Source organism: Mus musculus, chromosome 17 (assembly GCF_000001635.26).
Source record: "Mus musculus strain C57BL/6J chromosome 17, GRCm38.p6 C57BL/6J".
NCBI classification, from domain to species: Eukaryota; Metazoa; Chordata; class Mammalia; order Rodentia; family Muridae; genus Mus; species Mus musculus.
This window is the reverse complement of record NC_000083.6, coordinates 12596221-12621798: the sequence shown is the minus strand read 5'-3', so window position 1 is coordinate 12621798 and position 25578 is coordinate 12596221. Positions and strand designations below refer to the sequence as shown.

The 25578-nt window shown below is 44.0% G+C and overlaps 1 protein-coding gene across 2 annotated transcripts in view; it reads right to left on the bottom strand.

Moving 5' to 3' along the window:
• Positions 1-25578, bottom strand: part of Slc22a2 (solute carrier family 22 (organic cation transporter), member 2) — a 44301-nt gene that overhangs the window by 6691 nt on the left and 12032 nt on the right. For both annotated transcript variants that reach the window (NM_013667.3, NM_001355767.1), the window contains exons 3-10: positions 22588-22742; positions 15705-15873; positions 13380-13494; positions 11727-11833; positions 9196-9410; positions 6977-7085; positions 6452-6564; positions 1912-2011 (exon numbers count right to left, since the gene is read on the bottom strand). In NM_013667.3, the coding sequence (NP_038695.1) occupies positions 1912-2011; positions 6452-6564; positions 6977-7085; positions 9196-9410; positions 11727-11833; positions 13380-13494; positions 15705-15873; positions 22588-22742 (1083 nt within the window). The remainder of the gene's footprint in view (positions 1-1911; positions 2012-6451; positions 6565-6976; positions 7086-9195; positions 9411-11726; positions 11834-13379; positions 13495-15704; positions 15874-22587; positions 22743-25578) is intronic.

Sequence of the window (25578 nt, the reverse complement as noted above, 5' to 3'; positions counted from 1 at the left end):
ATAACAGGAGTGTGCTCTCACTACCAACTTTGTGGCCTGCCCTCCGGCTTATGAGCACCCTGCCTATAGCCTCTCTTTGCAGGACCCTTAGCCTAATAGCTAACTCAGCATTCTGTTCACTTTAATATGAAATCCCAAAGCCTGTGACTATCAAGATAACTCATGTGTGTCTATGCCTGTGTCCCTCACCTTCATGTAGGACTCCCCACCTGCCGCTGGAGCTAGCTGAAGAAAATCTGGAGGGACTTTGACTGGTACATGCTACAAGTCTGGGGTTTATTCTGCCATGATGTGACAGCTGTAGATACGTGACTATGCTCAAGATGGAGTCTCTGTCCTCCAGAGGAGAGGGCACCGTGCATAGGAAAGTACCTTCAGATGGGAGTGGCAGCTTTAGTTTAGGCACTTCAAATGCAAATAGTCACGGGAACCAGACAGTAATAGTAGTGGACCAGGCCCAGGACAATAGGAAATGGGGGACTGTGGTCTACCGCAAAAGGTTTGCTCTCCAAAGAATAGAGCCACCATCTGGTGGCTCCCATAAATTGCCAACAAGAGGAGATGCCTGTTCCAGGTTCCCACATCTAGTTTTATCACAGGGTCCTGGGAGTTGAGCTTATGTGCCAATTCTCACTTTAGAAAAGCTCTATGGGAGGGAACACAGGTTATATTTCTATAACCACAGGTTATAGAAAGAATGAAATAAAAACCTCATGTAAGGGAGCTACTTGAATATTTCTATACTTTTGTCATTTTATTTTTCAATACTATTTTAGATTTATGTTGTATTTACCCAAATGTGAGAATGAATGCTTTTCCATGCTTTGTTTTGTTTTTACTAATAGCAATGTATTTTTGAGGACTTTTCTTACCAGTGGATGTAAAGCTGTATCATTCTTTTTAGTGGCTACACAGTGCTTTGGTGTATGGCATACAATAATTTATTCAACTGGACTCCCAACTGAAGGGCATTTAGGTTCTTCTAACCTTTTGTTACATTAAAGATTCTTTGACAGTTAGTTCTACCCACACATTACGCCATGAAGGGTTCAGTGTGTTGTCCACAGCCACGTGGGGGCTGCTGGGCCCTGCACATTCTTCCCAAGTGCCGTGTGCTCCGGGTAGTTTGATCTCTGAGGACACAGAGGAATACCTGTGCTGTGTCAGTTCAGATTTCTGGTTATGAAAGAGGTGGGGCTCACTTTCATGGACGCGTGTGTGATTGATTTGCTTTCCTTTCTGCTGTGTCAGGGGTCCCAGCCCCTTCCCTTTTTGAGGGAAGATGTTCTCATGGTTTTTTGTTTGGTTTTGTTTTCTCAAGACAGGGTTCCTCCGTGTAGCCCTTGCTGTCCTGAAACTCATTCTGTAGACCAGGCTGGCCACAAACTCACAGAGACCCACCTGCCTCTGCCTCCGAAGTATTTGGATTTAAGCTGCACACTACCATTGCCCAGCTCCCTCGGTTTTGTTAGAGCTTTCCACATACATTCAGAAAGCCAGCCCTTTGTATAGCACTAAACACTTTATCCAGGTTTACCAGTGGTGACAGCGTTTCAATTCAACTCTGTATTTCTGTGGTGAATGCATACAGACTAATCCCTCTCCCACAGGCCCTGGACCATTTTTGTTGTTGTTGTTGTTTTTGTTGTTGTTTCTGTTTTTTTTTTTTTTTTTTTTTTTTTGTCACATTTAGACTGACCTTGCCCATTATGAAGCTGTGAATTATAACCAATCCTCCTATGGCATTTCCACTAATTTCTTGTCTCTGTTTGATGTCTAATGCTTTGATGTAGTTTGCTTTGATTCCTTGCTATGAGATGTGGAATTCAGCCTAATCTTTCTTCCCAGTTGGACTCAGAAGTGTCTCTAAAGGCCTGTGGAGGAGTTCATTCCGGGAGCCCAGGTTCTTACCTCTGCATCTTCTCAGCATCCTCGATGGTCTCAGGCAGAGCCTTCCCTTTGGTCTCAGGTAGCAATAGCACAAGTCCCCCAGCAACAAGGCCAACCACAGCTGAGACACAGATGAGAATCACATCAAGAGCCAAAAGGCAGTCTCTAAAATTAGGATCCCCTTGTTTCCCTCTCTCTTTTGGGGGGTATGTTTTCCCATTCTTATTTATGGACTCCCTTGCCACCTTTCAACACCCTATTTTCCACCATAAATAATTCACCCAATGCCAAACACCATTGGGTTACAAATACTTTTAGGGAAATGAAATACTTAACATTTTGAGTCAAGGTTATTCTAGGCTATGGGACATTGCCACAGAGTTAAGAAATTTCAGAGTTAGAAAATAACTATGGAAAAAAACCCCTAACCATATGAAGAAGAACATAACCCTGCCAATATAAAGCATTTAGCACTGGGAACAAGTCAGAAACACGGGCCATTGCTAGCCAAGAAGAGTAACTGCGTGAGGGCTGGCAAGATGGCTCAAGAAGCTTTGTGCTAAGCTTGACTCCAATCCCAGGACCCACCCACATGGTAGGAGGAGAGAACAAACTCCTCACCCATGCAAACACACACACACACACACACACACACACGCACACACACCCCATGAATGAATATAATCAAGTCCTTTTCATAAAAGAACAACACATTGTTCTTTATGCATGTATAATACTATCATAAAGCATAATGAAGCCATTTAGTTCAAGCCTAGATAGTCAGAGCCTTGAGAATGGTGGTACTCACCTGTGACCCTATCATTTGGAAGAGTGAGGTGGGAGAACTGTGAATTCAAGGTCAATATGACCTGTGTAATGAGGCATTGTCTCTGTGCTATTTAATTAAAATAATTAAACATTTTATTTTATGTGTATGGGTGTTTTGCCTGCATGTATGTTGGTACAGTGCTGCTGAGTCCAGAAGAGGGCATTGGATCCTCTAGTCAGTTATTAGTTGCTATGTGGAGGCTGGGAACCAAATCTAGGTCCTCTGCAAGAGCATCCAGTGCCCCTAATCACTGAAGAATCACTCAGCCCCTTGATTAGTTTTTATTGTAAACTTGGCACAACCTAGAGTCACTTGGGAAGCAGGAACCTCATTTGAGTAATTGCCCAGATCAGATTGGCCTGTGGCCACCTCTGTGAGAGATTTTCTCCGTTGATGACTGATATAGGAGGGCCTAGCCTAAGCTAGGTGGGTGGTGCCGTTCCTAAGCAAGTGGGCCTGGGCTAAGGTAGCAGAGGAAGCCAGAGAGTGATCCAGGAACCAGGGTTCCTCTATGGTTCCAGTCTCTAAGTTCCTGCCTTGAGATCCTCAGTGGTGGAATGTGACCTGGAAGTGTAAGCTAAATAAATCCTAAACTGCTTTTGGCCAGAGGGTTTACTTTTTATTTTATTTATTTTATTTTATTTTATTTTATTTTATTTTATTTTATTTTATTTTATTAAATACGAGTAACAGAAAGGAAGCTAGAACAGTTTTGACCTCCTCTCTACCCCCCAAGGTGTATATTAGTGGTAGAGAGTTTGCTTAGCACATACAAGCATACAAGGCCCTAGGTTCAATCCTCAGTATGGAAAAGCAATGCAGGCAAACTCAGTGGTTGACCACTGGACTGCAGATGGCCACACAGCTTCCTTTGTTTCTTTGTTTTAGTCTCTAGTTGTAATTTTTAATAATAACCACACTAATATTTTTGGCTTTTAGATTTAAATTGGAGATATATAACTTTAAGAGGTGTGCTTTGATTTCCCCCCAGCCACCCCATAACAGAGTATAGCAAATGGGGTGCTAGTTCTTCAATGGTTTGGGGTTTCACAGTAACTGTGTGCTGGACTCCAGTTCTCGTTAGAAAACAGCAGAAATTAACCCACAGGGCAAAGCGCTCAAGCCCAAGCCCAGTGCTGAGGGTCTGACTCTGCTTCCTGGCTGGTCTGAGGGTCTGACTCTGCTTCCTGGCTGGTCTGAGGACCTGGCAAGGTTCTGAGAGGACTTTGACTTTCTGTCTTTTGTCAAGTGACAAAATCTACCTCATAGGCTTGTTCTGACTGGCGTGAACAAATGCTTGCCAAGTCCTTAGGATAGGGCCTGATCCATGGTACGAACTATGGTCATGGGTGAGCATAATTAACTTCTCTAGATTCCTCAAACCTCTTAGGATGATTTATCCTGTAATGAGCAACAAATGCAAGCAAGACTCAGCTCCTTCATCTGACTCAAGAGTCTTTTCCTTTAGAGGACTTCACTACATAGCTGTGATGGTTAGCATTCATTGCCATCGTGATATAGCCTAGAATCAGGGAAGAGACTCTCAGTGAGTATCTGAGACCCTTGCCTACATTGAGTTGGCCTATGGGTGTCTCTATGAGGGAATGTCTTAACTTAGTTGATGTGGGAAGACCCTGCCCACTGTTAGTGGCATCATTCGTAGGCAAGGCAGTTGTATAAGGGCTGAAAAATTCTGTAGCATAGTCAAGCAAGTGAGCGTGGATGCACTGATCTCTGCTGACTGTGGGTGATGGTACTTGCTGCTTGAAGTTACAACCCCTACACAATGTGGATTGTGACCTGGAATTGTGAGTTATGACAAATACTTTTCTTCCCTATGTTGCCCTTTTGTCAGGGTATTTTGTCACAGCAATGGACATGAAACTAGGCCAGCAGCCCAGATACTCCTATACTTGCTTCTCCAAGTGCTGAGATCACAGGAATGCCCTAACACACCTCTCTGCCTCTGAGTCTGAAGACACTGAAGTCCAGTGAATAGTAGGTCACATGATTAGCTTTTGATATATGCAAGAATCAGCTCTGCTAACCAGGATAGCATTGCCCACTTTCCATGTGATTGTGATCTGTTTTGTCCTGCTGCCATGGATCACACTGGGGCTGTGCTGAGCAAATGCTATGTCACTGAGCCACACCCAGCCTTCCAGGGAGCTCTTGGCCAGTATTTTTATATTTCTTAGATGAAATAGCGAGAGAGAGAGAGAGAGAGAGAGAGAGAGAGAGAGAGAGAGAGAGAGAGAGAGGAAGAAGATGGAGAAGAAGAAAAGGAGGAGGAGGAAGGGGAAGAGAAAGAAGACAGGAGGGAGGGAGGGAAGGAGGGAGGGAGGGAGAGAGGGAGGGAGGAAAGAATCTTAGTTACCTTCTTGCCATCAGCTTAAAAGTGGGCAGAGGAAGTTGACAAAAAGCCTTACAGAGGTAAACTTGGGACTGTCTTTGAGTTTGCTACAGTCTTTGAAATACAGTCCTTTTTGTTCCCCAGTAGAAGGTGAAATGGGGCAAGGGACCACCCACTTCATGTGGGCCTAGACTTTGCTTAGACCTGCTAAGTAGTGGTGGTTACAGAAACACACAGTCTCTATTAGATGTCCAGAAATGTCCTGCTGACCCCTCAGCCAGTGCTTGGGAGTTTTGGGGCCTCTTGTCAGTGGGCCTGGTAACTCTGGTTACCTCAGGGTAAAGAGCCAATGTGCTATCAGTGTTGGCCATCTTGTTAATAAGATGGAACGTGGAAAAATTCACTGGGTCTGTTTTGATGGAGAGTCGTAGCAACAGCTTGAAACTTTCCCTGGCAGGCCTTCCAGTGTGGAAAACTTCCCTCTCACAAATCAACAATGAGGGAAGGGAAGGAATAAAGCAAGGTAAGTATAGGGGGTGATATGTAGCTCCAAGAGAGCAGGAGTGGGTGCATTTGCCAGGGAGTCCAGGGGAAGAGTCAGTGTGGTGTGTCCCGGGATAAGGTAGCTCTAATCGAGTCTAAAAGCCTCTCAGGGTGGAACTGAAAGTAGATTGAAGTGGTGTACTGAGGCACTCAAGCTACGCTGAGCAGGTCAATGTGAGCCTGGGTTTGAATCCACAGTCATTCCTATGGGCACATGTAGGCAGGCAGTTGCCCCATAGTCTGCAGCAGGGCAGAGGGCAGCGCACAGTGACTGGGTGGGGGTGCTCAGGGTCCCCGAGTCCTTTTTAGATTTTGTGATCAGTATCTATAAAGGCTGAGACACTCTATCCACTCGCTAGCAAGGAGGGATGCAGAGGGCTAGAAAGCAGCTGGGTGATTCCTATTAGCTTCTGACTCCCCTGGCTGTAGCAGAAGGGGCCATGCCATGCCTCATCCCGAACTCCACTGGGGGAAAGGATAGAGGCGGGGTGAGTATCAACACACGGGCTCTGTCTTGTTGACACATGTTATTAGCTGTGAACTCCTTACTATCTGGGTTTTGAAATTTTAACCATCTGCCTTTGAAGTGATGAAGTAAGAGTGCTTGGGGAATGGAGGCAGAAGGGCCCTTTCTTTGACAGATCTGAAAGGAATGAACGTCACTGGAGAGGGGGGTGGGGTGCTTCAGGGAAATGTCTTTTATTCTCATCTTGCCTTCAACTTGTGCTTCTAAGGTCTCAGTTCCATAGCCCAGTGTTGGCACTAACTTGAGAGCATTAAAATAATCCCACTAATGTCACTGATCACTAGTAACTAAAGCTATGGTACTTTCTTACCAAATACGACCAGCGGGAACTCCAGCCAGATGTCAGTGAGACGGTAGACCAGGAAAGGTGTGACGATGCCACCAATGTCACACATAGAGGAGCAGACAAGGACAGCAAGATTCCTAAGACACAGGAAACCAATTTAACCTTTAACTTCCTGTAAGAGGTACCTACCACTGCACTCCCCAGGCTGTTAAATGTCTGAGAACAGACAACTATTTGATTCTGTTCATTTTGATGTGCAGAAATGCTGGGTGGGTATAATCTCACCCACAGTCTATTGTTTTGTTTGCTCTAAGCCTTCAGACTGGACAGAGTGATGTTTGTGTTTCGTTGCATCACGTGACTCATGCCATAATCCACTCAGCTGTTCTGGTCGCTCTGCATCATGGTCTTGCTCCTGAGTCCTGTGCTTCATTCAGCCTGTAAGCCTGAGCATGAGCGGCTGGCTACCGCCTTTAACCACCCACCTATCCCTTCACTGTGTCTTGAGAAGTAAGGCTTTCTAGCCCAACCCCACGTGTTCCCACTCACCTGATGTATGTGGGGTACAGCTCAGCGTTGACCAGGCAGACCATTTCGTAGGCTATGGTGATGCCCATTCTACCCAAGCACGCCACGGTAATTTTCAGCCACTGTAGATCTGAGGGGAAAACCCAACACTCATGCACTGTGCATATAATCACTTTTCTTCACACAGGGCTCCAGAGTGGACTTGAAAGGACAAACTTCACATTGCAGAAAGACACGGGGAAGCAAGAATAGTTCTCTACAGATGTGAGACAGATGTAGCAACCTCTGCAGATCTGTATGCTCTAACCATAGATAAAGTTCTAAAGTGTGTGTATGTGCATGCATGCATCTGCATGCTGGCTAGAGGTTGATGTCATGGGTCTTCCTCCATCGACCTGCCCCTTATATAACAAGGCAGGATCTTTCACTAGAACAGAGATCACCAATTGAGACAATCTAGCTAGCCAACTTACTCTAGGGGTCCTATGTCTTTGCCGGGACTCATGTGGATTCTGGGGATCTGAATTCTGGCCCTCATGCTTGCATGGGATCTGTTTTACACGTGGAGCCATCTCTTCAGGACCAGTGATCTCGCTTTTAAAACACGCGGGACTGGAGAAATGACTCTGGTTAAGAACACTTGCTGCTCTTACAAACTGGGACCCAGGTTTGGTTCCCAGTACCCGCAGCAGACTTCTTATAACTGCCGCAGCAGTCCAGCTCTGGAGGATCAGACATTCCTTTATGCACCCATGTGCACACACCCACATACATACATACAAACATACATACATACATACACACATATATACACACATATGTGATAGAAGTTAGGTGATGGAAAGAAAAACAAACATTATTCTCCTTCCAGTCTAAAGGCTTAGAGCAAACAAAATAACAGACTGTGGGTGAGATTATGCCCATATGTATATGTGTATATATGCATATATATTAAAAATATGTATGTTAAATACATACAGGCATGAATAGAATATACATATATGAATATATTTCAAAGTATAGCTTAGGGGCTGGAGAGATGGCTCAGTGGTTAAAAGAACTGGCTGCTCTTCCAGAAGTCCTGAGTTCAATTCTGGCAACCACATGGTGGCTTACAACCATCCGTAATTGAATCTGATACCCTCTTCTGGTGTATCTAAAGACAGCTACAATATATTCATCATGTGTGTATATGTGTGTGTGTATGTATGACAAGTAAATAAAATCTTAAGAAAAAATCAACCAACCAACCAACCAACCAACCAACCAACCAACCAACAAAACAGACACCACAAAACACAGAATAAAACAAAAATTATCTGAAACCTAAAGTATAGCTTAGGCTCATAGCAAAAATGAAGTACAGACTTCCCACAGCTGCCCCACTGGCATGCATATAACTGCCTCCATTATCAATATTCTTCCTAGAGTAGGCACTCATACCAGCTGATGAATCTGCATTGATAAAGCATGCTTACCCAGAGTTCATCGCTGACCCAAGGAGCTACTCTAAGTTGATCTGGACACATGTACACAGAGGGTTTTCTTGTCCTTAAAGTCTTCTTCCCTTCCCCTTCCACTCTTGAACATTCCTGATCTTTCTATTGTCTCTATAGTTCTATGTCTAAGAGATTTGTAACGTTACACCTCAACTTTTATAATAACACTATGATGCCAGTTTCCAAAGCTGGGATACTTCATAGAAGTCACGTGATGGAAAGACAAGCAAACATTATTCTCCTTCCAGTCTAAAGGCTTAGAGCAAACAAAACAACAGACTGTGGGTGAGATTATGCCCATATGTATAGGTGTACATATGAATATATTTTAAAATATGTATGTACAATACATACAGAGATGAATAGAATATACATATACAAACACATTTCAAAGTATAGCTTAAGGGCTGGAGAGAGGGCTCAGAGGTTAAGAGCACTGACTGCTCTTCCAGAGGTTGTCCCTGAGAGCCAGTAAGCTGTGGGCATATTTGCAAGTGCTTGCTCGTCTATGGTGGCCTCAAACAAAGCTCCACATGGCTAAAAGGATTTGTTTCACTGCCTTTTTTCCCTTTCCTCAAACAAACATTTTATAAGGAAAGACACAAGATGGTTGCTGTCAGTATGGGATTTCCCTCACTTACAGTGCAGGATTATACAGAGGCCAAGGGAGTTGCTGGGATGTTCTAGCAAGGCTTTGTGCTGGGCCTGCTCTCCACAAAGCCACCTGCTCTCTGAACTTACCATCAGGGATAAAAACCGAAGCTAGGCAGGCTGCTCCTGCCACCATATTTGACACAGCCCAGGGATAGCGGCGACCAATCCGGTCTATGGTGAGAATGATGATGAAGGCAGCTGGGAATTCCACCAGGGCAGAGTAGAAGAAATCCAAGTAGATGTTGTCCCCTGCGAGGCCCATGTGCATGATGAGGCCCTGGTAGAGAACAGAGCTCGTGAACCTGAGCAAAGAGGAGAGCCAAAGTCAAGCCAAGTACTGAGCACACACTCCTGCCTGGAGAGCCTTGGGGAAGAGGAAGCGTCATGACCTTTGTCCATGACATTTTGTCTGTCTTTCCATCTGTGGCATTGCTTTTATTCCCACTGTTTTATACCCACTGTTTTCCTGTGGCTGGAGAGACCTGAGAAGCAGAAGCCTGGAAACAGCTGGGGAGCTTCTCCATCATTTTCCCAGTGAGAAGCTGAGAAGTCCTGATGGACTGACTTAGTGGAATGATAGCCAGTGGCTCCTGGTGGTCAAACAATTCTCTCTTTGTTTTCTATATGTATATGTACACACACACACACACACACACACACACACACACACACACACACACACACATATACACATATACATACATACATGTATATGTGTGTATATGTACATATGTGTACATGTATATATATGTACATGTACACGTATATATTTGTATAAGTGCCACATATATTTATAGTTATTTAATATAATGTTATATATCTATTATGTGTGTGGTATCTGTGTAATTGTTCCTGTGTGTGTAAAGATATATGTGTAGGTCAGAAGTTGATGTCCTGCCTTTCCTTCTATTTCTCGCCACCTTGCCTTTTGAGACAGGGTCTCTCACTGAACCTGGAGCACACTGACTGTTTAGACTCTCTGTCCATCAAGCCCTGGGGATCCTTCTGTCTCACCTTCCCAGCACTCGGATCACAGACACATGCCTTCTAATGCAGCTTTTGACATGGGCTGGCCATTCCAGCTCAGGTCCTCCCACTTGTGTGGCAAATCCTTTACTGAGCAGCCCCTGAGCCTCTTTGTGGTCTTCTGGAACAGTTTGGATGCAAAGACTTGACTATTTAATTCTAACACCATGAGCCTGAAAACCCAGTGTATGTAGCCTCCCTTCACTATGATTTCTTCCCTGACCTGTCCCAACTGGCATTCCGACAATGTTTCTAATTTTGTTAACTTAAAATAATGGAAAATCTGAGGCTAACAGGCAAGGGAAAAGAGACCATGGCCAAAGGACACTGCCCTTACTGCGTAGGACCGTGAGAAATGCGTATTTTTGCCAGGGAGGACAGGTCTTTTTCTGCAGCCAGGATGAGGGGCAGTGCTCACTGGGGGGAAATAGCCTCCTCAGAATGTCCTCACACTGACACCCTGAGAAGTCACTCTGAGAGCACCTGCGCACAGCCAGCCCCGAGAAGCTGCTCCCTGCAGTGTAGTCAGGGCTGTCTAATTCATACATCTCTGGGTGGGGTTTTGTTTGTTTCCCCTTCCAAGTAAAAGGAGGGGGAAGTCCTTTCTTCACTAGCTTTATATATTTGTGGAAAGCTATATTCAGGATCAAATAATCTATACTCATACTTCTCAATTTGGATTATGTATTAGGACCACTTGGAGAGGTAAAAAATACAACTAACCAAACAAACAACAAACAAACAAACAAACAAACAAAAAACCCTACTGTTTGCTGGGCCAGAGATCCTTAAATATTTTTACACTTCCAACTGCTTTTCACTGAAGACACTTTATATGAGACTCTTAGCATGTAGGCATATAAAATAGGTGTATATATCTGACAGCTACTGATAATCATAAAGATAAATTATTTTAAAGCAATTCTTTGATCTATCCATAATTTTACCAATTATTAAGATGAAATCAAATTTGTATGCTAATGGTATGGATATGCATGCTTATTTTTTAAAATATTTACTTATTTTTGGCTTTCATGTATCGGTGTTTTACCTGCATGTAAGTGTATTATGTATTATGTACCAATCGTTCTAAACTGGAGTTACAGACAATGTGGACCACAATGGGGGTGCTGGACTGAGCCTAGGTCCTCTTTTAAGAGCCACAAGTACTTTTAACCATTGAGCCATCTTTCCAGCCCCATATTTATTATACATAAATAATCAAATATTAATTATTTGATGCAGCAGGACAAACTGCATCTTCAATATTTTTCAGAACTGACTGATACTTTTGTAATTCTTGATTCAGAGAATGCTACTTCATATAAATACAGCATAAAAACCAGCAGAATTATGCAGAGGACCACTTAAATTGTTGGAAGTTCTGCCCTGATCCCAAGCCAAGATTCACGTTCATCTGAAGAAAATGTTATCAGGTGGAGCTGCTGTCCGTGAGCTATGCGTCAACATCCTCTGGTAATGGTATTTTGGGGCTGATAGTTTAAGGGTGTGCTTTTTCCTCTCTTTAACGAGAGCAACTGTAATTGTATGAATGCAGAAGAATTTGAAGTTAAAACAAAGGACTTCCTTACCAATTGTACATCAAGATCAACGTATGTTTCCTTATCTGAGGGGTTCTGACCAAGTCCAGGAACGAAGGGTTCAATTTCATGCCAGTATCCTCATCTGCCGTCAGGCTCTAAGAGAAGGGCAAGAAGGGGGTTTTCTGTTAGAAGGGGTCTGGGTCCCAAAGGGAATAGCAGTTGCACTTAACCATCAGGGGTTCAGTCCTGTGTTGGCTCAGTCCTGTGGTGTCTTATTTAGTCTTTACCCTAGAAGTTAGGGTGTGTTTTTCACTCCATTGTACAAAAGAGGGCCTGGGACATAGATCAATTATGTCACTCATGGCATGTGATTCATAAGGTACAATGGGTACCATGGAAATCCTCTGTGGTCCTGAGGGACCCGTATGGACCCATCTGTGGCTAAGCAGGAAGGAAGCTCAGGTTTGAGCCTGTGACACTGGGACAGCAACAGCATCACTTGGAGCTCAGTAGGAATCAGTACCAAGAGGCTGAGGAGAAGGCCCAGCAGTTAAAGCACCTGTCTTACAAGCATGGGGACTAGGGTTCAGTTCTTCAGAATCAATCTCAATGCTGGGTGGGTGTGGTCACCAGCCTGTAATTCCCAGAGCAAGTTAGCTAGCAAGACTAGCCTCATCCATGAGCTCTGGGTTTGATTGAGGGACCTTGCCTTAATGAATAAGGTAGAAGAGTGATAAAAGATGATTACTGACATCAACCTAAGGTCTAACACACACACACATACACACACACACACACACACACACACACACACACACACCCCACATGCACATACATACACACATGCACAAATATGGTCTCTGAGTCTTTCAAATCAAGTCATATAAATGTCAAAATCTTACAGTTATCCTACTAACCTATGCTGCATTCTCGTTCAGAAATGATTTACTCTTATCTATACAGAATTTTCTTTTTATTGTTTTCTTTTGAAACATCATCTCTGCCTGGGGTAGCCTTGAACTCACTCTGTAGCTAAGGATAACTTCAACTGCTGAGCCTCCTGCCTCTACCACCTCCGAATGCAGGAGTTATTGGCATGCACACACAAAGGTTTGTGCAGCACCAGGAATTGAACCCAGGGCTTCATGCATGCTAGGCAAGTACCATATGAACTGAGCTACATCTCAACCCTGAACATAATTTTCTATTACAACCCATTTCTCCTCTCTAGGTCCATCAGATGAACAGGGTTGAGTTCAGAGCACTGAGGTCTACTAATGGCAAAATCTGAAACAGACCAAATGGCTACATGCAAAATAACCTATGCTATTATTTGAGTTCAGAACTCTGCTTCATGGATCTAGACCCTGTCCTGGAGAAGCTGGACACAGGAAACAGAACAGCACTGGCTGAACCAGAGTGGCCAGTAAAACCTTGAGCTGCACGAGATAGAAACAGCTCCTTCTCTGACTTGTTTTTAAAAATCTGCTTTATTTTTGAGTCTGATGTTTGCCATCTGTTCATTCTCTCAGGGAACATGAGTCTTGTGTATGAAATTTTCTAATGTATTTTCCTACAGTGCGGCCAAAATGCAAGGAGGTGGGCCCCATGCCTCTCTGCTGGGATCACTAGTACACGTGGCATGTTTTCTGCACCCTCCCTTCTCAGTACCCAGCACTTGACACCTAAGCCTCAACTCACCTGAAGAGAGACTGGCACCGATTTTCCATTTTTCTTAGCAATATGCTTAATGATTTTCATGGCTTTTGCATTTTTGTTCTGGGAGATCAACCATCTTGGAGACTCCGGTATGCACCTAGGGTATAAGACCAGGGAAGGGGTACCTTGCTGCCTGTCCACTGCCAAGCCACACAGTTGAGTTTCTGGGAGCACTTTGCATTGGGAGGTTCAGTTGGATCTTCTGAGTAGGCCAAGAATACTGGGCAGGGCATGTGGGGCTCTGTCTTCTCTTAAATGCTGATTTGTCTGTCAGTCCATGTCTGGGAAGCCTTCAGGCCTCTTCCTCAGAGACGCCTGAACAGCAGCACATGAGCTACTAAGCAGGGAGCAGCTGAACACGCAGCTTGTGTTACCGCAAGGCCGGATGAGGAGGGGCGAGGAGGGGCAGGGAGAGGTGGGAAGGGGTGGGGAGGGGGGAGAAGGGGTGAAGGAGGAGTGGGGAGCAGTGGGAAGGGGTGAGTAGGGGTAGGGATAAAGAGGGGTAGGGAGGAGTGAAGGAGGAGTGGGGAAGGGTATGGGGGTGAGGAGGTGTGGGGAGGTGTGGGCCTGAGGACTTAGGTCAAGGAATAGAGAGGGAGTTGCAAATCATCTTTGAACGAAGCAAGGATATATATGATGTATATAATATAGATCAAGCATTAAATACTATATGATACACAGTTGATATATGGTTATATGGCCATATATTATAGGTAATATGTTACATGTTATATTATGCCAGATGAATTTTATATATGTATATATTTCATTCTGAAAAAGTGAGGTGAGCTTCTGAGATCAGGTAGTGGGCAGAATGCAGAAACTGGACTGAAAGTTTTGAGCTTGACCTAGCAGGCTTAAAAGGGCCCTGCAAGTCCTAGGGTGTTGTTCTAAGCAAGCACTCTGGGTCCTGACCTAGCAGGCTCAAGCAGCCACTGCAAGTCCCCAAGGGCCTATGTCTTGAAGCCCACAGAACAGTCAAGGTCAGGGTGAATGTAGGCAGGGGGTGGGGTAGGAGGGGCAGCCAGCTATTTTGGAAGCTAGAAGGGCTAGGCTTACTGGGTTAAAGGCATAAGAGCTGGAAGTCTTGGTGGCTCACTGCTCTGGGAAAAGTAGAGCCTAGAGGGACCTGGGCTGGATCTTTTTGTAGGAGGGCCATGTGGAAGAGGACCATGGTGACAACTGCTTGGTTAAGAGGGGTCAAGAGCCAGAGTGTAGCCTGCTCAGCCACACCACTGGGATGCTGTAGGGTCATTTTTTTTTCTAGCTGCCCATGATAAAGTTCTAACAGCCTATTCACTGTTGCTTGATCTTGGGAAGGGGGACAAAGACTGGGGCTTGGGAGAAGGTAGGAATCTGGACAGCTTACAGGTGGAGGACAGATGGTCTAGGCTTTCCTGGGAACACCAGGGGAAGAAACTGGCTCAACCCAAGCTGAGATGTGTCACTGTGGGCTCACTCAACAGCTCTGCTAGATGCACACATAAGGGTTATCTGTGTTTATGTGAAGTTTGGATAATCACTCGGGCCTTACTGTGGGAGTGCCTTGGACAGGAAGTTACCACAGAGCCTGGTATTATGTGATCTACAGAGATGCAGCCACAGGTTTACTGATGTTGGGGAGACCCCACCAGGACTGGGAAGGAATTAATAGAAGTTTCTGGAGAGATGAAGATTTAATCAGAACTGCCTGTGGCCCCCACCCCTACATCTGTTCCTGAAGCCCCCTTTTTTCCTATAGTGGTACCAGTTTGCTCCTTTTGTTTCAGCTTTTCTGCTCTAAGATTGGTGATTCATTTCTGTCCTTTTGTTTTAGACGTGTATGTGTGTGTGTGTGTGTGTATGTGTGTGCGTGTGTGTATGTGTGTGTGTGTGTGTGTGTGTTAGAGAGAGAGAGAGAGAGAGAGAGAGAGAGAGAGAGAGAGAGAGAGGTCTCTCCAGCCCCTGAGAGAATCATTTACCACACTGCCTGACCATCTTAGAGTTTTTATAAAGGAGTAACTGGGTAACAAGGGAAAACACTGTTGACTTTTAAGAAGGGCGTGCCATCCAAATTGGACACCAGCTGCTGGGAGCAAACCATCAAATAAATAACAGGAACTAAAAGAAACAGGTCACAAAAGTCTTAGGCCCAACCTAAAGAACATTGGATTTCCAGCAGGGGACTGTGTAGTTTTTATGTCTTCCTGTGACACAGGCCTGGAGAACAAAACCTTGCCATTTACAAGCAGGGTGTTCATGGGGAAGGAAGACTTGGATGACATAGATTATTCTGATTTGTCTTCTTTTTGTTCTCAAAAGACTTACCAGAAATAGAGCAGGAAGCAGAAGTTGGGCAGAGTCACGGCAAATTGCAGCCACCTCCAGTTGGGAAGGGCATAGGCCACTCCAGCCAGGATCAGGAGCCCAACAGTAAAGGCGATTTGGTAACAAATCCCTACTGTTCTGCGATAGCCCAGCCCAACAAATTCTGTAACTAGAGAAAAGAATTCATGTGGTCAGCAGGATGAGCCAAAACTGACTCCCAACCTTATGCCAACCAGCTTAAAAATACAGGCTTAATTTTCTATACAGCTCTCCAAACAATTTAAAATGTGTGCGTGCGTGCGTGCGTGTGTGTGTGTGTTGTATGGTATTTGTGTGGTATGTATGTGTTGTATGTGTGGTGTGTGTGTGGTGTGTGTATATATGTGTGTTGTGAGTGTATGTGTTTGTTGTATATGGTATGCATGTGTTATGTGTGTGTGTTGTGTGTATATGTGTGTGAGTTGTGTGTGTATGTGTGTGTTTTGTGTGTGTGTGTAGTAGTAGTAGTGGGCATTTCGTTGCAGTTATTACTGCTGTATTAATTATAAACTTGCATTAACTGAACCTTATTAACAAAATGAGCAAATCTTTTTGACTTTTAGAATAATTTCAGCACAAAGATAGGTATAGTACCTCATGCCTATAATCCCAGTACTTGAGAGGCAAAGGCAGAGGGAGAGGCAGAAGCAGGAGGATTCTTATAAGTCCAAGGCCATTCTAAATTACATACATACTTTTGTGTCAAAAAACAAAATAAAAATAGCAACAATAATAACAAAAGAATTTCAGGGGCTGAAAAATGGCTCAGTGGTTAAGAGCACTTGCTGTTTTTGCAGAGGAGCTAGTTCAGTTTCCAGCACCTCTGTCAGGTCACTCACAGCCACCTCTAACTCCAGTCTCAGGGGATCTGACACCGTCTTCTACTCTCCATAGGTACCTGCTCATGTGTGGCATATACACACATACACACAAAAATAAAATAAAATAACATAAAATAAAACAATATTTTTAAAATTTCAGGGATGAATGTAATTGCATTTTACACAAAATTCACACAAAAACCAGGCAGTAATAATGCAAAGCATGAACAAATTAATTAAGAACTGAGTTTGGGTCACACACATATGTTTCATATATCAATGGAACTTTCCAGACAAGTTGCTCTCTTACACAAATAAGTACTTAGTGATTCTGTTTATTTTTTGTAATGGACTTAGAAACCCTGTGGTGGGCAGGGGCAGGAATCAGCTACTACTAGCTTACAAAGTATTCATTAAAAAAATTTCAAGATTCTGTGCAGGTGAGAGTGTGGACTACAGAAGCTAACAGATTCTGGGACAGGCAGAAGTGACACAGCTTCTGAGGCAGACCCCGTTTCAGGCTCCAGACATCCGGGTACCTTCCCTGCCAGAGGAGAGGTATACACCCTGCCTGGGAGGGCTTTGCCGGAACACCTGGGGGAGCCATCTTAGTCCCTGGATCCCTCTGAGACTAGTCTGAGCAGGTGAGAGTGTGGACTACAGAAGCTAACAGCTTCTGGGACAGGACCTGTTTTGGGCCTTCATCTTCTACCAGGAGGCAGGTCCAAACACCAGATATCTGTGCACCTTCCCTGCAAGAAGAGAGCTTGCCTGCATAGAGTACTCTGACCACTGAAACTCAGGAGAGAGGTAGTCTCCCAGGTCTGCTGATAGAGGTTAACAGAATCACGAGAGGAACAAGCTCTAACCAGAGACAACTATAACAACTAACTCCAGAGATTACTAGATGGTGAAAGGCAAACCTAAGAATCTTACTAACAGAAACCAAGACCATCATCAGAACCCAGCACTCCCACCTCAGCCAGTCCTGGGCACCCCAACACACCGAAAAGCTAGACCCAGATTTAAAAGCATATCTCATAATGATGGTAGAGGACATCAAAGAAGGACTTTAATAACTCACTTAAAGAAATACAGGAGAACACTGCTAAAGAGTTACAAGTCCTTAAAGAAAAACAGGAAAACACAACCAAACAGGTAGAATTCCTTAAAGAAAAACAGGAAAAAACAACCAAACAGGTAGAATTCCTTAAAGAAAAACAGGAAAACACAACCAAACAGGTGATGGAAATGTACAAAACCATACTAGACCTAAAAAGGGCAGTAGACACAATAAAGAAAACCCAAAGTGAGGCAATGTTGGAGATAGAAAACCTAGGAAAGAAATCTGGAACCATAGATGCGAGTATCAGCAACAGAATACAAGAGATGAAAGAGGGAATCTCAGGTGCAGAAGATTCCATAGAGAACATGGGCACAACAATCAAAGAAAATGCAAAATGCAAAAATATCCTAACTCAAAACATCCAGGAAATCCAGGACACAATGAGAAGACCAAACCTATGAATGATAGGAGTTGATGAGAATGAAGATTTTCAACTTAAAGGGCCAGCAAATATCTTCAACAAAATTATAGAAGAAAACTTCCCAAACCTAAAGAAAGAGATGTCTACAAGAAGACTACAGAACTCCAAATAGACTGGACCAGAAAAGAAATTCCTCCCAACACATAATAATCAGAACAACAAATGCACTAAATAAAGATAGAATATTAAAAGCAGTAAGGGAGAAAGATCAAGTAACATATAAAGGCAGGCCTATCAGAATTACACCAGACTTTTCACCAGAGACTATGAAAGCCAGAAGAGCCTGGACAGATGTTATACTAAGAGAACACAAATGCCAGCCCAGGCTACTATACCCGGCCAAACTCTCAATTACCATAGATTGAGAAACCAAAGTATTCCACGACAAAACCAAATTCACACATTATCTTTCCACGAATCCAGCCCTTCAAAGGATAATAACAGAAAAAAACCAATACAAGGACGGAAATCACGCCCTAGAAAAAGCAAGAAAGTAATCCCTCAACAAACCAAAAAGAAGACAGCCACAAGAACAGAATGCCAACTTTAACAACAAAAATAAAAGGAAGCAACAATTACTTTTCCTTAATATCTCTTAATATCAATGGACTCAATTCCCCAATAAAAAGACATAGACTAACAGACTGGCTACACAAACAGGACTCAACATTCTGCTGCTTACAGGAAACCCATCTCAGGGAAAAAGACAGACACTACCTCAGAGTGAAAGGCTGGAAAACAATTTTACAAGCAAATGGTAGGAAGAAACAAGCTGGAGTAGCCATTCCAATATCTAATAAAATCGGCTTCCAACTCAAAGTTATCAAAAAAGACAAGGAGGGGCACTTCATACACATCAAAGGTAAAATCTTCCAAAAGGAACTTTCAATTCTGAATATCTATGCTCCAAATGCAAGGGCAGCCACATTCATTAAAGAAACTTTAGTAAAGCTCAAAGCATACAATGCACCTCACACAATAATAGTGGGAGACTTCAACACACCACTTTCATCAATGGACAGATCATGGAAACAGAAACTAACCAGGGACACAGTGAAACTAACAGAAGTTATGAAACAAATGGATTTAACAGATATCCACAGAATAGTTTATCCTAAAACAAAAGAATATAACTTCTTCTCAGCATCTCATGGTACCTTCTCCAAAATTGACCATATAATTGGTCACAAAACAGGCCTCAACAGATACAAAAATATTGAAATTATCCCATGCATCCTATCAGATCACCATGGACTAAGGCTGATCTTCAATAACAATATAAATAATAGAAAGCCAACATTCATGTGGAAACTGAACAACACTCTACCCAATGATATCTTGGTCAAGGAAGGAATAAAGAAATAAATTAAAGACTTTTTTAGAGTTTAATGAAAATGAAACCACAACATACCCAAACTTATGGGACACAATGAAAGCATTTCTAAGAGGAAAACTCATAGCTCTGAGTGCCTCCAAAAAGAAACTAGAGAGAGCACACATTAGCAGCTTGAATTAAAATTGCAAAGCTTCTGTAAGGCAAAAGACATCGTCAATAAGACAAAAAAGGCCACCAACAGATTGGGAAAGGATCTTTACCTATCCTAAATCAGATAGGGGACTAATATCCAATATATACAAAGATCTCAAGAAGGTGGACTCCAGAAAATCAAATAAACCCATTAAAAAATGGGGCTCAGAGCTAAACAAAGAATTATCACCTGAGGAATACCAAATGGCAGAGAAGTACCTGAAAAAATGTTCAGCATCCTTAATCATCAGGGAAATGCAAATCAAAACAACCCTGAGATTCTACCTCACACCAGTTAGAATGGCTAAGATCAAAAATTCAGGTGACAGCAGATGCTGGCAAGGATGTGGAGAAAGAGGAACACTCCTCCATTGTTGGTGGGATTACAAGCTTGTACAACCACTCTGGAAATCAGTCTGGTGGTTCCTCAGAAAATTGGACATAGTACTACCGGAGGATCCAGCAATACCTCTCCTGGGCATATATTCAGAAGATATTCTAACTGGTAAGAAGGACACATGCTCCACTATGTTCATAGCAGCCTTATTTGTAATAGCCAGAAGCAGGAAAGAACCCAGATGCCCCTCAACAGAGGAATGGATACAGAAAATGTGGTACATTTACACAATGGAGTACTATGCAGCTATTAAAAAGAATGAATTTATGAAATTCCTAGGCAAATGGATGGGCCTGGAGGGCATCATCCTGAGTGAGGTAACCCAAATCACAAAAGAACACACATGATATGTACTCACTCATAAGTGGATATTAACCCAGAAACTTAGAATACCCAATATACAAGATACAATTTGCAAAACACATGAAACTCAAGAAGAATGAAGACCAAAGTGTGGACACATTGCACCTTCTTAGAATTGGGAACAAAACACCCATGGAAGGAGTTACAGAGACAAATTTTGGAGTTGAGAAGAAAGGATGGACCATCTAGAGACTGCCATACCCGGGGATCCATCCCATAATCAGCCTCCAAACTCTGACACCATTGCATACACTAGCAAGATTTTGCTGAAAGGACCCTGATATACCTGTCTCTTGTGAGGCTATGCTGGGGCCTAGCAAACACAGAAGTGGATGTTCACAGTCAGCTATTGGATGGATCAGAGGGCCCCCAATGGAGGAGCTAGAGAAAGTACCCAAGGAGATAAAGGGGTCTGCAACCCTATAGGTGGAACAACACTATGAACTAACCAGTACCCCCCGGAGCTCGTGTCTCTAGCTGCATATGTATCAGAAGATGGCCTGGTCAGCCATCAGTGGAAAGAGAGGCACCTGGTCTTGCAAGCTTTATATGCCTCAGTACAGGGGAACGCCAGGGACAAGAAGTGGGAGTGAGTAGGGGAGTTCGGGGTCGGGGGAGGTTATGGGGGACTTTTGGGATAGCATTGGAAATGTAAATGAAGGAAATACCTAATTAAAAATTTCCAAAAACTTTGCAAATGAGTTTTTAAACACATATCTCCTGGAAACCTTTATGGTGTGATGAGTTAAGGCTTAGAAAGTAGAAAACATTAAAGTCAGGACTTAAATGCTTTGAGAAGCAAGTTATTATTCACCTTTGCACATGTAGAAACAATCAGCTTTATTCATGGTCTCATGTCTGCATCATGGCAGACATATGAGGCCTGTATGCAGGGAGCTAGGAGATAAGTTGTTTTCATAGGAAAGACATACTGAAATTAGAATTTCACATGTCCTACAAGTGATAGTCTTCACTTTAAATATCTTGCATATCTGTTAAGGATCTTAATGACTTCTAACTCAGCAGACATACATGCTAAACCTATGTCTGTAACTTACTAAAAACCCTATTTTAAAATGGCTGATTTGACTAAATAAAATGGTACGGTTGTTTAACAAATGTGTCTGTCTTTTAAAGGGGCTGGGGTCCTGGCTGGGGCTTGGGAGATGTGGAGTGGGAGTAGGAAGGAATTACAAGGTGGGTATCAAGAACCTGACATTCATAGAGACTTTGAAAGAAATGAGGCTGAAATTAATAACAAAGCATACATTGGAATAATTGATTTCTACATAGTATGTTCTAGAAATCAAATTGCTGGTTGAATAGCTGCATACATTAAGTTCTTTACTCACCAACCACTTATTCTTTGTCTTTTCTGGAGGGAGTAATGTTCTCTTTCTGTCCTGAAATTCCCCCAGATTCATATTACCAGGTAAAATTATATATTAATTAGGTGGTGATTTTCTCCAAGGGCTAGATAGCTGCCGTGCTATAGAATTAAACACGCTTTTGTACCTCAAGGACCTTAACTGTAACTCTGGTCACTAGTGAGTAAATTAGAGCCCAGATTTTATAGCTCACTTTCTACTTTTCTTACATCCAGGACCCCAGCTCATAGAATGGAGCTGCTCACAGTTAAGTCACTTAGCCTTATATAGATAATCCCCCACTGGCATGCCAAAGCCTGTCTCGTAGCCAAGTCTAGATCTTGCTGAATAACCAAAGGTCCACAGCCATGCTTGGGTCCTCAGCTTCCCTGCGTGTAAGTCCAGATGGTCTATCAGAACAGACAGAGTGTGGTGAGAATTCGATCATATCCCATGCAGACCTCTCTTATCTCAGAGCCGTCTGTTTAAATAGGTTTGGAAGGTTAGGCTTTCTCTCCATATAATACCCCAGGATTCAGAAAACAAATACCCTAAACAATTCTTTTGTTGGGAGAGGTAGTTTTCAGAACAGTGTTTCTCTGTGTAGCTCTGGCTGTCCTGGAACTTGATCTGTAGACCAGGCTGCCCTTGAACTAAGAGATCTGCCTGTCTTTGCCTCTCCAGTGCTGGGATTAAAGGCTTGTGCCACCACCACCTAATTAAAAATTCTTTAGGTACAGAATAAAAGTCAGCATTGTCTGCCCAGGTTCCACTGACTAAAAGTCCCTGTGTGTACCCAGCAGCACTTGAAAACTTCTTACTCAGGATATAGCCAATTAACCAGCCCGCTTTGCTGACCAGTCCCTGTAGAAATCGAAACACCAACATCCAGGCATAGTTGGGTGAAATCGCCATGAGAACCCCAGAGATAGCATTGATGAGGATGGTGACCAAGAGGCAGAACTTCCGCCCAAACCTACAGAGAAGAACCAAGACAGGGTGTGGAATTAGTTGGTGTATTAGTTGCTTCTTCGAGCACTATGACAAAGTATCGGGTAAAAGCAGCTTAGGGATGGAGGAAACGCTTTATTTTGGCTGACAGTTCCAGGGCAGGGGCAGTCAGCTCCAGGAGCTTGAGGCAGTGGTTACATTGTATCTGTAACCAGGAAGCAGCAGATGGCAGATGCTGGTGCTTAACTCTTGCTCCCCTTTGAGTCCAGCCAGGAGTTCAGCTCACAGAATAGTGATGTCCACAGTCAAGGTGGATCTTCCACCCAGTCTCTAAAATCCCTCACAGGCACTCCCACACTGTTGTCTTCTAGGTGATTCTATATCCCAACGTGTCGACAATACCATCCATCACAGTTGGATGCATGAAAGGTTGGAGAGGATTCACAGGCATTATAAAGATGTGATCAAAACCCGAGGTCAGTTCTCAGTTCTAGAGATATGGATTGATACCTCCTCTCAACTTGTGTGTGTGCTCACACACACACACACATACACACCCCACATACACACACACATACACCCCCACCATTACACTATAGACACACACCACACATTCATACACACACATATACCACAGACACTACATATACACACACACACCACATACCATACAAGCACACCACACACACACACACCACAGACACCACATATACACACACCACACATTCATACCCACACATCACACACACACACATATAACACACATCACATACCATACACACACACCACACACACACCACACACACATATACACCATACACACATACCACACATACCACACACACAAACACACACCACACACACATACACACACCACACATATATACACGCCACACACACACATACACCACATACCACGTACCACACACACACACACACACACACACACCACTATATATACACACCACACATTCATACACACACATCACACACTCACACATATAACACACACATACCATACACCACACATTAATATACACACATTACACACACAAACATACCACATACCATACAAACACACCCCACACACATGTTGGCTTCCCACAGTTATCATTCCATTTGTGATGAAGCATCTTGGAATGACTTGAAGAACTCAGGTTTCATCAGTCTGGAGACTGGGAGGGTTGTCCAAGGACACAGAGTAGAGGCAAATGCTGGAGAAATTATTCAACATTATGGCATTTCTTCACATTGAAAAAAAAACCTGACTAAATATTTGGACGGGGGATTCCATGAGGTATTATAGAGAGAGAGCTTTATCTTAGGTGCCCTCAGAGTGAAAGAAAATTAAATTCAAGGTCAATGACTCATGTGTCTTGCTAGTTAGGAGGGCTTTTGGGCCAAAGGCAAAGAACAAAGGCTGTTGCTGTTAAGTCATTCCAGGAACTGGCTAGCCATAAAGTTAAGAGAGACCTGCAAAGATGTCCAGACTATCTCAGCAAGGATGTCCGGACTTTCTCAGCTGAGTCATAAGCACCTGCCCTTCAGAATTGCTGTTACCTCGATCTGCACGTACAATTTGCTGATGTTTAAACTGTCCAATTGTGTGTAACCGCGACAATTCTTCTCCTGTCCCCAACTTTTTTGTATATAAACCCCTAGCTTCTGAGCCTCATGGTCGACTCCTCTGTCTCTTGTGTGAGACACGTGTTGGCCCGGAGCTCTGTCATTAAACTACCTCGTGTGTTTGCATCAAGACGGTCTCTTGTGATTCCTCGGGTGTGCGTGCCATCTCAGGACTTGAGTGGGGGTCTCCCCACTGCGGTCTTTCATTTGGAGGTCCCACTGAGATCTGTGTGACACCCAGGAACCATGAAGACCCCTTGGAAGTACGTTTGTGTGAGTCTTATATGTTGTCTGTTGTCTGAGTGCGTCACCGATGAGTTTGTGTTTGACTTCAGTTTTCTGGCAGCTGCCACTGTGGGCCATAAGGACCCAGTGGCTGTGGAAGGAGACATCCTAGGGCCGCAGGCTGCAACCCTGGAAGACATTCCATGGGTGGAGGGGGTGGATGTGGAAACCCATCCCATCAGGAAGGGAGTGGATGTGGAATTCCACACCCCATCAGGAAAGTCAGGAGAGCCTGGCTGTTGTCGTTCAGAACAAAGGAGACAGAGTGCTCCTTCTACCAGGAAGGGAGTGGATGTGGAATCCCACCTCCTCTGCAGACATGTGTGTTTAGACATACTGTGTGTTTAGACGTACTAGTGTCTTGTGTCTTTGTTTTGTTTCTGTTTTTTTCTGATTTTTGTTATGGGACAGACCGTGTAAACTCCTTTGTCTCTGACTGTGGACTACTGGACTGACGTTAATTAGGGTGAGAGGACAGAATTTGTCAGTGATAGCTAAGAAAAACAACTCGGCACTGCTTTCCCGCGGGCGGGCCCACTCCCCAGTGCCCCGGGCTCGCACAGACCTGGACCTGGCAGTGCTGGCGGCTGCTGGGGGCTCCCAGCTTTGGCGGCGCGAGGCTGGGGCTTGGTGCAGAGTGGCACACAAACCTTCCGGATCACCTGCTGTTCACTTCTGGGTTCTGCAGGCTCCACAGCAGCAGAGGCTGGCTGTGCAGCCGTGTGGCCCTGGTGCACTCGAGCCATGTCCAATCCTCCACTGTCACTGGCCCTGCCCCCCAAGTGCCCCCCCCCACTGAGGGCCCGCTGGTTCCTCCCCCATGGGGTTGGACCCGCTGCTCCAGAGCCTGCGCTGCGCGCCGACCTCCCCCACCCCTGACCCTGGGCCCCTCCACCGAGGGAAGGACAGATGGACAGACAGATGGACAGAGAGGAGAGGAGGAGGCTGTA